Source organism: Microtus ochrogaster, unplaced genomic scaffold (genome assembly GCF_000317375.1).
Source record: "Microtus ochrogaster isolate Prairie Vole_2 unplaced genomic scaffold, MicOch1.0 UNK12, whole genome shotgun sequence".
Taxonomy (NCBI): domain Eukaryota; kingdom Metazoa; phylum Chordata; class Mammalia; order Rodentia; family Cricetidae; genus Microtus; species Microtus ochrogaster.
In genome coordinates, this window is record NW_004949110.1 from 2,643,414 (window position 1) to 2,657,739 (window position 14,326).

The following is a 14,326-nucleotide window of genomic DNA, read 5'->3' on the forward strand; positions in this document are numbered from 1 at the left end:
TGTAGACCAGGCTGGTCTCGAACTCACAGAGATCCACCTGCCTCTGCCTCCCGAGTGCTGGGATTAAAGGCGTGCGCCACCATCGCCCGGCTTCGTTTATATTGTTGAAACAGTGATTGTTACAGGGCACTAACCTGTGCCATTCCAGTTCAGATATGTCTCATCAGAACTGGAGTGTTTCCTTCAGCTGTGCTCCGAGACCCGGGGTGGGAGTGGGGCTACAGCTGTGGCTTTAACAGAAGGGAGGACTAAGCACCAGGACTAAGCATCTATCACTGAGAAGCAGGGGGGAATAGTTTGTTATTTCAGAGATCTGCGACAACTTAGGGTCTGCTACAGGAATCTGGGCAAGGGATTCTTTGTTTCCTGAATTTGTGGCTGCCGTGGGCTCTATACTGCTGAAGTCGTAATGGAACAATTGAAAAAGAAGAATGGATTCAACCTGGAAGCATACGCTAAAGGAACCTTTTCCTCCTCTAGGTTGCTTTTTGTTGGGGCACTCGTTCACAGCAGCAGAAGAGAGACTACTGATGCAATCACTGTTTTCTATGAACTAACATTTCAGTTGGGCTATATTTGTAGTGAATTTTAGGATACAGATTATCAAATGCTTTAGGGAATTTGCAGCCTAAATCTACCTATCTCCAGAGGTCAACAATAACACTTGTCACCAGCTACCATCTTTCCTGGCCAGGGAAACTTTCAAAAACTAAAATTATAAGATGGCAGCTATACAACCTAGTAACATATTTACATATAGATGTACTTGTATAGCCACCTCCCTGGTGTTAACTAAAAAATAATAAGAAAAGGGCAGCTCCGCCGGCACAAGAAATTCAATTAGGTCAAATCAAACCAAATCAAAATGCCCATCATTTTAAGAATGATGCTCTCAGGTGGCCAAGTGAGAGGCGGGGGAGACAGGACAGCAGGGAGCCCATGCAGACCAGAAGACCACGTGTTTCTCCTCTGGGGGCCAACTTAAATACCCTGTTGGGGGTCAGGACCTGGCATGCTGGGATTTGGAGTCCAGAGCAAAGCAACTCCCAGGTCAGGTTGGCTGGGATGGAGGCCAGGGGCTATGCTCCCAACTTAACAGTTGGTAAGCTTCTATCCTCTAGTACAAAGAACATACCTTGCTTGATTCTATTAAATGATGTGGAGACTACTGGCCTAATATAGCATGCCTGCCATAGGGGTCTAGAGGAGTAAACTAAGGGGTACCTCAGGGATGTAAGAGCATTGGGAAGTTGGAAGGCGTAGAGGGGTGTGATTCCTTCTCTGGGTCAGGCTCATCACTTCAGCAGTCTGATCAGTGCAGTTGAATTGCATCCTAGAGAACTGGGAAAACCTCTAAATGTACTAACGTTGCTGTTTGGCTTCTTTAATTCTGCTTCTGTCTAAGTGTTCTTATTAATTAAAGTATGCAAACTTAAGATGTGGTTTTTGTGCTTTAAAAGCTCACCCTGAGAAAGGCTCTCGGTTCTATATCAGGAAACTGATCACCCAGTAGAACCCTGAAAACCACTCTGGCCTGCTAATATAGACTTTCTATTGGTTTCAAAAAGGAGAATGACTTCAATCTAGCCTTTCTCATGAACACACATAAATGAATGAGTTGAGTGATATTTAAAAGTCCACAGAAGAGCACCATGTAAAAAATATCAGTTTGGAAGCCAGAATGGTTCCTTCTATGTTAAGGCCATGTTTCTATAATTCAACAATGGAAACATTTGAATTTATGGTCAAGAACCCAGCAATATATAGAGGAGAAAATAAAGTGTAATATCTACTAGATCATAATTTCTGTAAGGACAGAGCCATCGTCACCCAGTGTGTAACCAAAAGTAGCATAGAAGATGACCACTTTATATTTATTGACTGCTTGAGATGGGTAAATGACTCTCTAGAGAGATGTGTCTATGAAGAAGTAGTGAACTAAAAGATTTGTGCGCATAGTAAGATGATTCAAGACATAATATATAGAAGATCTATATATATATATATATCTTCTATATATAGAGAGAGATATATAGGAGTAATGTGTTACTTGACTGTAAGTGAATAGCATAGTTTTTAGAAGTCAGTTAGTTATGATTTAGAAACTGAAAAGTTTCTCTGCCCCGATAAGCCTTTCTGCCGATGTAACAATCCAAATCAGACCGAATTAGAAAAGGCCTCGGTTTAATAGATACAACGCTCTGGGATGATTTTTCCAGCCCTCAAGAGAGGATACAGAAAGGAAGACTGGAAAACCACATGTCTGTTTTCTGGGGGGGGGGGCAGTTTAAATACCCCGTGGACTGGTCTTGAGCATCTCTTGGGGAGGGGTCATCATTTGGCAGCTTTCTAAGATGAAGCAAGGTTTGGAGAGGGATGGGGGAGGGGACTTGGAGTGGCGCTTCCTCCTGAACATTTTATTTTAGACTGTAGATATACGGATGCCCCGGCTGGGGTGAAGCTCTCATCCAAACAAAAACTGTATACTTCAGCCCTGTTGGGGAATATTATTTTAAAGTTGCATTTCTTTCCCTGCCGCTTTTGTTAACAATTAAAAGGTGTGTTTGATTAAAATAAAATTAACCTGCCAGCAGGAGGTTGTGTCTGCAAGTATCTGGCAGGAAGTGGTAGGGAGGAACCAGGCATTGTTTGGAAGGCGCCAGCCAAGGGGGAAGATTAGCTGCTTGCTCTTCAGCTTCTCTGACCGAGAAGAATTCCATCTCAAACCTTAAACTGTGAGTTCTTTAGATTTAGATAAAGTTTTCCTTGGTAGTTTTGAAAGAGTAGGTGCCCGAGGGAACAGAATCCCACTCAGACGGCTGCTCTTGAGTTGCTTTAGGAGCAGCGACTGTGGACAATTAAAAAAAAAACAAAACAAAACACTGGGTGGGGAATGGGTGGCGCAGGCCTTTAATCCCAGCACTTGGGAGGAAGGTGGGTCTCTGTCTCTGTGAGTTTAAGGCCAGCCTGGTCTACAGAGGGAGTTGCAGAACTGGTTTCATAGACTCCGAGAAATCCTGTCCCAAACACCCCTCCCTAAACAAAACAAAACAAAGCACAAAGAAACAGAAACAACAAAACCAAACATATAACAACACAGCCCCAGTAGTAGAGGTTCAAGGTAAGCTTTAAAATGGTAACACAAAAGTAGATGTGCTAAAGATTTGTTTTCTTATATGTGTGTGTGTGTGTGTGTGTGTGTGTGTGTGTGTGTGTGTGTGTGTGACTATGTGAGCAGATACCCCCAGAGGCCAAGAGTGTTCAACCACTAAAACCCACTTCACAGCTTCACAGGTAGTTGTGAACTGCCCAGGGTGAGTGCTGGGAGCCTAACTGAGCCCTCTGAACAGCATAAAGTGCTCTTAACAGAAGGCATGAGGACCCTAAAATCAAGTCTCAGGGCAATGATTACAGACTCTTCATTCATAGTTTAGTAAACCATTGCCTCCAGTTTGAGCTCTCCTGGGAGGAGTTCAGTGAGAAATTGGAGCGAATATGTCAAAAATACTTTGTATGAAATTCTCGAAGAATTAGTGAAAATAGTTATTAATAAAACAATCCCACATTCCTTTTCTTTTCTTCTTCTTCTTTTTTTTTTTTTTCGAGACAGGGTTTCTCTGTAGCTTTGGTGCCCGTTCAGGCTGGCCTCGAACTCCCAGAGATCCGCCTGGCTCTGCCTCCCGAGTGCTGGGATTAAAGGCGTGCACCACCACCGCCTGGCTTCAATCCCACATTTCTAGCTGTTACCATCATCACATACAGGGAATTTTATTGTTTTCTACATTGTCTATCTATGTATGCTTTTAAAATTATCGTTGGTCTTATGTCACAAATGACAAATCTTGGGAATTCAGCCCCGATCACAGAGCTGCCTCAAGCTACCTAGAAGAGAAGTTGCTGCACACAGGATTCCGTTCCCCGTGCTGGTTCTTTTACAGGCACAGCTTCATGTGCTGAATTGTCTTTGCATGTTTCGGCTCAGCCTCACACATCTTCCCAATGCACATCCCGTTTAAACAGATAAACATGTACTCTCTCTGAACTGCAGGCATGCCAATGGAGGCTCCCCGCCCAGGAACACACTTGCCAGCTGGGTACGCCCCTCAGTATCCACCAGCAGCATTCCAAGGTAAAATACTTGAAGAAAAAAAATATATAACACTAATCAATTGATGTTCCCAGGAGAGAGAAAAAGGTGGTGACTGTGTTTTTATTTTAGTAATTTTTTTTTAATTGAATTGAAAAAAATGTTAGTGACCTAGGTTTTCCTTTTAGATTATACATGCTTTCCAAAGAAATAATTTTTATTTATGAAGGACAGTAAACATTGTGAAGAACTAATGCAATGCACATTTTATATTTACTCGTGAAATACAATGTTGACAATAAATATTGATATGGATAGTAAGTAAAATGTTTGTTGGCTGCTCATCGGTGCTGATAGTGCTTCATGTGATGATGTCTAGAAGATTTAACTGTGGGTGTTTTTGAACCATGTATTTAGAATTAATTGTACTCTGTGAACAATAATAAAAACATTAAACTGAAAGCGACCTATAGCAAAAATGTCCCCACTTCATAGTAAGCCTCATTTTCACTTTGCAACACATGCAAAGACTTCATACATGCTGCCCCATTCTTTAGTGACATACAATACATACTAGATGTTCAGGAAAACTATTTCAGAGATCTAGGCAAATGCAAATGTCAGCATTACTGGACTTTTGTCAAGGCCAATGTTGATGGGATACCTGGGTTTACCAGTAACAGGCTCTCCAGATCCTCAAAGAGCACCCTAGGACTTCATATCTAAGGTTGGGCAGAAGGGTACAAGCGTTCAGTTTGGTTTTCTGAGTAAACAGATTGGCTTGGGAGCTGAAAAGCCTGTGTAATTGTCTTAGAAAACTCCCCAGGGGTCTCCGATCTAATCCAGATGTTGGCAATTAAAGGAATAGGAACTGGCTAAGCTCTAAAGCTTTAAGGCAGCAGTTCACAACCATGGCTGTCATTAATTTTCATTTACATGAACATTCACAGGGAAATTAAACCACACCTCTGAACAATGGCTGGTAATTTCTGAAAAGCCAGGTGTTGGTAATGTGGGGCCTGCGTTGAGAACGCTGTTCTGAGTTCTCCTAGATACAATACTTGGAGAATTCCTAGGTTGTCCATAACTTAACCTAGGTACCCAAAGAACAGTTTAATTAGCCTTATAGCTAACTTAAAATCGACGTACATGATAAATTCAGTTTGTATCAGGCATGGACTGTGTTAGAAAAGTTAGCTTGGTTTGGGAAAGATGAAAAACCTGTTCTTCCATCCAGAAACCTGAGAAGTGGAAATGATTAACTGCCTTGTGATCTTGTCAGGCCAGGCCATATCAAGCTCCTACAACCAGGAGGTGACTAATAATCTAAATGACCCTTATAGCCAGAGTCTCTACCAAACTCCCATAATTAGGACCAGAGGTGGCTAATAGCCCACATGAATTCTAAGCATCTTTATCATCGAGACAGGCCAGGCCCTTCCGTAGGCCCTAAAGATACAGGAAGTCTATCGCTAGAATCCATTTTTTTTGGAAGAAATGATACATTTCCTGAGTTGAGTTTCAAAGTAATTCTGCTTTCTTGATCAGTAGAGCTGTATTACACCAGGAAACTTTCCTCATATTGTACTGTGCAGATGGATTCTTCTTTGGGCCGCCAGCTTACAAATAACGACACGAGAGACTTAATTATTCATTATGAAAGCCTGGCCTTAGCTTAGCTTTTCCCCCTAACCAGTTCTTATAACTTAACCCATGTTTTTAAATCTATGTTTCATTGAGTGACTTGATACCTCACCTCTCTGTACTGCCTGAAAGTCCCACCCACCTCTCCTGCCTGCCTAGCTATTGGTCGTTCAGCTTTTTATTACACCAATTACAGCAATACATTATCACAGTGTACAACTATTCCACAATACTGGGCTTAAATACCTTGAAAATAAACTGCCTTTTAACAGAGTTCTGGATGTAGAAGGAGCAGCGGGCTGCATTCCTGGGGCCCGGCTCCCATCTGCCTGACTAGCTTATGCCCCGAAATAACAACACACAAACTGTATTCATATAAATACTGCCTGGCCCATTATATCTAGCCTCTTCTTGGCTAACTCTCATATCTTGCTTAACCCATTTCTAATAATCTGTGTAGCACCGTGAGGTGGTGGCTTACTGGGTGGCGGCTGGCTCCATTGCGCACCTCGCTTCCCTTCTTCCCAGCATTCTATTCTGTCTACTCCACCCACCTATGTTCTGACCTATCAGACCAAGCAGTTTCTTTATTAATTAACCAATGAAAACAACAGATAGACATAGGACCTTCCCACATCACCTGGAAGTCTGATGCAGGTTGATGAAGTCAATATGCACTGGGTTTTCTTCTTTCTTTTGCATGGTTCCCTTCTCTGTATAACACCTGCAGGGGCCCCTCAATCCTCTTCAATGATGGGGGATGGGGACTTATTGTAGTTCTGGGAAAGTAACACAGTCAATAAAAAAAAATAGCATTGGAGGTCCCTCCAAAGATTACAATGGGATTATTGCATGATCTCCTCATAAAGGAATCTGTCATCATACCACAGGCAAACATTTATCCATACTTATTACTATACTGTTCATAATAGCCAAAATATGGAGTCACCCTAAATGCTTATCAACAGATGCCTGAACAATACTCAATAAGCCCATGAATACGCGCTCATAGACACACATACACACACACAGGTTTTATTCAGTCAGAAAGAAGAGTGAAAATTATGTCATTTGTAGAAGATGGATGAAACAGGACAGCGCCATATTAAGAGATACAAACCAGGCTGGGTGTGGTGGTGTCTACCTTCAATCCCAACACTTGGGAGGCAGATGGAGCTCTGTGAGTTTGGCACCAGTTTGCCCTACATAGCAAGTTAAAGACATGCCAGCCAGGGCAGTATAGTAAAACCATTTCAACAAACACCAAAAAGCAAAATAATAACAACAACAAAAATAGAGATAGTGATACAAGCCAGATTTCCAAAGACAGATATCCTATTTATTTAAAAAAATATTTTTGTGGAATCTAGATTAAAAAATAAACATGTCTATATAAGATCAAAAGCAAACTGCACTATGTTGGGGACTGGTTAGAACCCAGTGGGAAGATTTTGGGGTGGTACACAAGGATGATGGGAGATGAATTGTGAGCAAAGGACATGATACTCTGGTATATCGGTGTCACAGTGCAATGTGTTACTTGGTCTGCTTATTTAATTTTTAAAATTGTTGTGAGCTTTGTTCTGTTGCTCTAAACCTTGTGTGCATGTGTGTCCGCACACACCCCAGGGGTGATACACAAGTAAAAGCTATAAAGAGAAATATCATATTATAGTTCATTTCAGAGTTCAGATGAAAGAAATTTGTCTAAAAATGTAAATAAACAGAAAATCACTATGATCTAGAGTCGTTCCTTGGTGACAGAAACACCGGTGCATCTCTCTGACTTGTGTCTCGTTATATGGTGATGTCTAGTTTCATACTTTCCTCCTACAAATGATTTCATGCTTCTTTATGGCTGAATCCACCATTATCCGTATCTAGATCCATAATACCTGTATCTACATCGCTATCTATATCTGTGTAGGTGTGTGTGTTAAATTTTCTTCATCATCCGTCGGTAGGTATGTAGGTTGACTCCACATCTTGGCTGATGTGACTAGTGTAACAATAAACTTGGCTGTTTATTCTTCATATTTATAATTAGAAGCAGGGATAAACCACAGATACTGTATTGAGAAGCCTTAAATGCCATAGACCAGACCTTGTGAGTAGAGAGGTCACAGGACAAATCTATATGAACTGATGATTCTTTTTCTCTATGAAGTTGCGAGTCTTTTTTGTTGTTGTTCTTGTTGTTTTGCTTCGATTCCAGGACCTTCGGCACAAACTGGACACCCAGTTGCACTCCAGACTGGCTACCAAGATCCCCAGCCTGCTTACCCGGGGCCTCAGCTTGGCTACACAGTCGCAACAGCTGGCAGTGGGGGTTATAATGCAACCCAGCTTCCTATTCAAAGAAGCCAGGCTATCATCCTCGTGAATACCCAGTGGATGCCAGCACCGCCACCTCTTCAGAACTGCCCACCTGGGCTAGAATACTTAAGTCAGGTAAATTCACATGCTCAGCGCTCACAAAAGACAAAACTGTGTTTCTACTTCTAATGTGCTTGGACAACAAATTCCCCAGAGTGTAGCATTTGCCTTTGTGTCTTCTAGTTACTCAGTTCCCCCAAATGAAGTTCAGTTAAGCAAATTATCAATGTGGGAGATAATTTGTGTTTTCTTTCCTGTGAGTTCAGCCTATGATAACAGTCAACAGGCAGAATTTGTTATACATTATTCTACTCATTGTCCCACGTAAATCCTTATAGATAATCTGTGATGTGTGCACATAATAATTGCCACTGTTCTTTGGAAGGGGAAATGAGTGTCAGAGGATCTTAACTGCTTTGTTGAGCCTCAAAACCAAGGAGCAGTCATTGCAATTTATTTTTCATATGTGAACTTTGGTAATGAATCAAAGGCTTTTCCCCTCAAGACTGACCCTCAGCCTTGGAATTTGAGAAAACAAACTGTAAAAAAATTTTTTTTTTAGTTATTATCTTTAGTGGTACATATAAAAGAGCAATTTTTAAGTTTTTCTCTTTTTTCGTTTTTGTTTTGTTTTGTGTTTGAGACAGGGTTTCTCTGCATACTCTGGCTATCCTGGAACTCACTTTGTAGATCAGGCTGGCCTTGAACATGGGATCTACCTGCCTCTACCTCCCAAGCGCTACCTCTGCCTGGCAAGAGTAATTTTTTTCATATATGTATTTTTATAGACAACAAAGCTGCTTTTATTCTTTAGAAAATCAAATGTTATAAATGCCTCTAGTGAGGGAGTAAAGTCTGGGTCTTTCTGAACTATAGTTCAGTGATAATAAATTTTAGCAAAAATATGAAGTTTAATAGTAGGTCGGTATGAAAAGTCAGTGAAGTAAAAGGGCTGTGGATGTACTCAGTCTGTGAACACCCCAGGGGACCCTGTGATATCCAAGCCATCTCCAGTCTGCCTAGCACACATGGCACTAACATGTCCTATGTGCTTTCAAAGTCAGGCTTAGAAATGTTTCCGCATTGTGAATACTTAGCTGTAAAGAGGACATTGTTATCAATTCACATCAAGTAAGGGGCCATGTGGGAGTTTGATTCCCAGCTCCCAGATGGCCCCTCACAACTATCTTCAGCCCCAGTTTCAGAGAGTCTGACTTCCACTTCTGGCCTCTGAAAGTACTGCATATAAGGGGCACCCTTACATACATGTAGGCAAAACATTTATATGCATAAAATAAATACATCTTTAAATAAACATTTGCCATTGAAATATAAAAATTTAATTCTATGTGCAATAAAATGCAAAGTGTGAAATATTGATCCAATGAGACTTGATAAATAATCCCATGCTCATTCTCTTTTCTGTAACAGATAGATCAGATTCTGATTCATCAGCAAACTGAACTTCTGGAAGGTGTGTATCCCTTCTATTGATGGTATTTCTAGAAACAGGAGACTGCGAGTTGCCTCTCCTATAGCACTTTTCTGTGGGAGGTTCAGCCAGGAGGCTACAGAGGTTTCTCTTCACTGTAAAGAGATTATGAACATAATTTCCTGACCACTTCTAGTAGGAGTCAGGTGATCAAACTTCCTGTGCAGATGTGTGTTCCCACGCCTTAGAAAGGAATCAGGCCATGGTTGTGCTCTCTTTCTCTGCTTGCACTAAACTCCCCTTGCCCTTCCCCTGACTCCTACCTCTTTGCCACTCTCTGCCAGCCCATGACCTATGAGACTTGAGCTGAGCCTTGGACAGTGGTTTGGCTCCCACAGAGAATGGTCTGTAGGAATTAGGACAGGGACCATTTGTAAAATCATTGTTAGTAGCACACGCCTTTAGCCCCAGCGCTTAGGAGGCAGAAGTAGGTGGATCTCTGTGAGTTTGAGGCCAGCCTGGTCTACAAGAGCTAGTTCCAGGACAGGCTCCAAAGCTACAGAGAAACCCTGTCTCAAATAACACCAAAATTGTTAGCAACCCCAGCTTCTGCTGGAAGTACAGTGAAGTCTTAGAGAATCTGTACATGTGAGCTGTAGATTCCCAGCTGAAGGAAACGGCCATGTGGTCTCAGGGGGGACTGAACACAGACCCCAAGGCTGCTCCTCACAGAACACACCTGATGCAAGTGGGAAAAGAGCTTTCAGAAGCCTCTTTGGGTACAGTGTCCCCAGATGCAAGAACTTAAGACGCCGCTAAGTGCATCACCACACCCTCCAGCAAGCAGCCGGGAAGGATGTATGAACCAGTGTTGTCTTCTAGCTAGCAGGGCATTATGAAAAGTTGGCTCGATTCTAGAAAACACCTTCACAGGTCTGGACAGCAGGTAAGGTGTCAGGGAGCAAAAGAAGTGGGTCTGGCTCGATGGTGGGGGAAATCTTGCAGTTCTGATTGAATAGCAATCAGGTTGCTTCTTTATTTATACAGGTTCATAAGGCAAAGACAGATTCAATGAGTTTTCAAAGGATATATATATATATAGATTATATCATATTTGTTTGATTTTCTATAACATGTCCCGGGTTTTAAGGTCAGTTACAATCACTTAAGTACAGATAGAATTGATTTTGCTTTTATCATAGTCCCCTAGCTGTATTTCAAATAATCTATAGGCTATTTTTGTTAGGGCAAGCAGACTTAATATATAACAGCCTGTTTCCTGATTCCTTGGGCCAATGTCCTCTTCTGATTCCTTTCCAGTTTCACACTTAATTTTCACATCTCTGTGTTGGGAATATTTGCATGTCTAGAACACCTGATGGTCTAATAAAGATCTGAAAGGCCAATAGGAGAGGCAGGAGAAAGGATAGGTGGGGCTGGCAGGCAGAGAGAATATATAGAAGAAGAAAGCTGAGAGAAGGGGCTGCTGGAGAAGTAGCCGGAGAAGGAGGAGGACATCAGGGGCCAGCCACCTAGCTACACAGCAATCCACAGAGTAAGAATAAGATTCACAGAAGTAAGAGAATAGGAAAGCCCCAAGGCAAAAGACAGAAGGGATAAGTTAAGAAAAGTGGGGAAGAAACAAGCCAAGCTAAGGCTGGATGTTTGTAGCTAAGAATAAGCCTCTGTGTGTGATTCGTTTGGGAGCTGGGTGGTGGATTCCCCCAAAGAGTCCAAAGAACTTAACAGAATACACATACTACTACTACTACTACTACTACTACTACTACTACTACTACTACTACCACTACCACTACCACTACCACTACCACTACCACTACCACTACCACTACCACTACCACTACCACTACCTCTACTACTACTACTACTACTACTACTACTACTACTACTACTACTACTACTACTATTCCATCTGTGCTTTTAGAAAAGTCCCTCTCAGTCCTAAAGCAACACTCTGCCAGAAGAGATGACTGGGCATTTTTTATGCACACACCTTCCCCCTCAGCACTGCACCTCACAGACACTGAAGCTCCTTTGTGATACAGTCCATGGAGGTGGACATGCAGCTTCATCCCTGAGGAAGTCTCGCATATGGATGTCTTCTGTCTTTCCTTCATACCTTAATGTTCATCTCCTTTCCTACTGCTGTGTCCTACGTGTTCTGGTCCAGAGCATCTCTCCACTGCTTCCCTCCCACTTCCTGCTGCTCCTGCAGACTCAGGCACCCTTCCCATTGCTACCTCAGGAGAGAGTCACTGTTCCTAACAAAGTAGTGAATGGGACTTCCCCTGTGTGTTTTCAGTCTTAACAGGCTTTGAAACAAATAATAAATTTGAAATCAAGAACAGCCTCGGGCAGATGGTTTACCTAGCTGTGGAAGATACTGACTGCTGCACTCGGAACTGCTGTGAAGCAGCTAGACCTTTCACCTTGAGGATCCTGGACAATCTGGGCCAAGAGGTCATGACTCTGGAGAGACCCCTGAGATGCAGTAGCTGCTGCTTTCCCTGCTGTCTCCAGGAGGTCAGTGTGAAGTTTCCATATCAAATGAGAGGAGAGCAACAGAGTTTTCCAGAATCCATTAACCCTGTGTGGTATGGCTATGGCTCCATTCAGCATGCACTCTTGTTTTTGTAGATAGAAATCCAAGCTCCTCCTGGTGTACCCATAGGTTATGTGACTCAGAACTGGCACCCTTGTCTGCCAAAACTGACTCTTCAAAATGAGAAGAAGGAGAATGTTTTAAAAGTCGTTGGTCCGTGTGTTGCATGTACCTGCTGTACAGACATTGATTTTGAGGTAAGAAATATCACAACGTTCCTAGGATGTGCTTTCCTGACATGAAAAGACTATATTCCTAATGAAAGGAATGTCCTCCTAAGGATGTTCTTAATGTGTTACCTAGTGTGAGCTGATGTGTATCCATCTAGATAATGGTCATTTGATTGTTCAGAGCAAAGATCATTATTCTGATTAAAGGTTAATGTAGAGTATTCTCAGTGTCCTGCAAACAGAGGTCAATTCAGATAAATAAAAAGGAAAAGAAAACCTTTAAGCATTTAAAAATTCTATAGGTTTTGCTAGTGATTTGCAGAATGGCTACCCTGTTTAGTGTACAATATGAGGACCTGAAAGGGGATTCCAACAACCACAGGAAAACCCTAGTGTGCCAGTATCCACCTCTACTCCCAGTTCAGGTATGTGTGGGGGGGGGCACTTCCTAAGACATGCTGGCCAGCCATTCTAGCTCAAAAAAAAAAAAAAAAAAAAAAAAAAAGAAAAGCCTGGCTCAATGAGAGAGACCAGGTCTCAATAAGGTGGTCAATGATAGAAGACACCTAACTTTGACCTCTGACCTCTATACTCAGCATGTCATACATACTATGCCCACTCATACACAAACATGAATACATAAATACACACACACACACACACGAGAGAGAGAGACAGAGAGACAAAAGCAGAGAGACTCTTCCTTTTGTTAACACAGTATTATTCACCTAAGAGTAACCAAAACACTTAAAATAATTCTAGGGTCCTTTCCTCCCTCATTCTGCATTATAAACCTCACCAGCTCTTGGAAAAGTACACAAATTTTGTCACTTGGAATTCCTGCCAAAACCCCACTGACGTTATGAAGTTTCAGTGTGGTGAGTAGAAGCCATGTCTTTTCTTTTCTCTGCGGTTTCAGATTCCAAATTTTCCATTTGAACTATTGAACTGTGGCTTGAAAATCTGAAATAGAATATTCCTCAAATAAACAGGACTTGAGTTGTAAATCATACCCTATTCCCAGTAGTGTGAACTAACCTCAGGCTGTCCTGCTCCATCCTGCCTGGATGTGATTCATCTTCCTGTACACCCTCCACAGTGTCTTTCACAACAGCCTCTGAGGGGCCGTCTCGAAGCCTGCTCTTATGCTTTCTCAGCACAGTGGGCACGCAGTCTTCTTTCAGTAGCCTAAAGGAGCCACATGACTCCTCTCACTGCCTGGCACTATTCAACTTACTTCATCAAGGAAGAGTAAACAAAGAATAAGATCTTTTGAGGGAGACACCCATTCCCATAACGTTTTTCAAAGAGTATTATATTTTCTGTTTCACTAGCAGGTTTTTTTTTTTTTGTTTTTGTTTTTTTTTTTAAAAAAAAGCAGGTCAGTTCTCCCTTCCCCATAAAATAAACTCTATACCAGAAATACATTAATAGGAATTTCACATACATAGAACTCAGTAGTGTTTGCATCTATAGGCCTCCAGCAGGGCTTGGTCATGTGGCCCTTGCATAAGGCATAGTTCTGCTTCTCTGGGCTCTGATAAACCCTTGGAACAAATTAGGTCACTGGCACTTTAATATGTCTGACATTATAAGGTCCTAACCAGCCTCGTTGCTCCATTTTACTGGCAAGTATTTAAGGATGGGGAATTTGTTAAATCTAAAATCCACGTATTTTTTTTTTTAGAAAATCAAAATGTGGCAAACCTGAACTTATTTCCCGACAAGGAAAGATTCTCTAAGGCTGAGTAGAGCTGCCCCTTTGTGGAAACTCTGGTACCCCAATCCCAGTCTCCCCAAGGTTTCTGTTTTACAGGTTTATTCAGTTTTTTTCTTTTTGGAGGAAAGAACCATAGAAAAGAAATTTATTAAAAATATCTCAGTTAATTTTGTTGTTGCTTTAAACCATAGTCTAAAGAAAACACGACTGCCGGCCCCTATCTAGACCATGGGCTGCCATCTCAGACCTTTTTTTTTTTTATTGAAAAAAAAAT

At 41.8% G+C, this 14,326-nt stretch overlaps 1 protein-coding gene across 1 annotated transcript in view; it reads left to right on the plus strand.

Annotated features, from left to right (window-relative positions):
- The window catches only part of LOC101992072 (phospholipid scramblase 2), a 27,085-nt gene that overhangs the window by 4,326 nt on the left and 8,433 nt on the right, over positions 1 to 14,326 (plus strand). The window contains exons 2-6 of the mRNA XM_005366654.1: positions 4,049 to 4,129; positions 7,947 to 8,182; positions 9,539 to 9,581; positions 11,863 to 12,083; positions 12,198 to 12,359. Coding sequence (XP_005366711.1) covers positions 4,051 to 4,129; positions 7,947 to 8,182; positions 9,539 to 9,581; positions 11,863 to 12,083; positions 12,198 to 12,359 — 741 coding nt within the window. The 5' untranslated portion in view covers positions 4,049 to 4,050. The remainder of the gene's footprint in view (positions 1 to 4,048; positions 4,130 to 7,946; positions 8,183 to 9,538; positions 9,582 to 11,862; positions 12,084 to 12,197; positions 12,360 to 14,326) is intronic.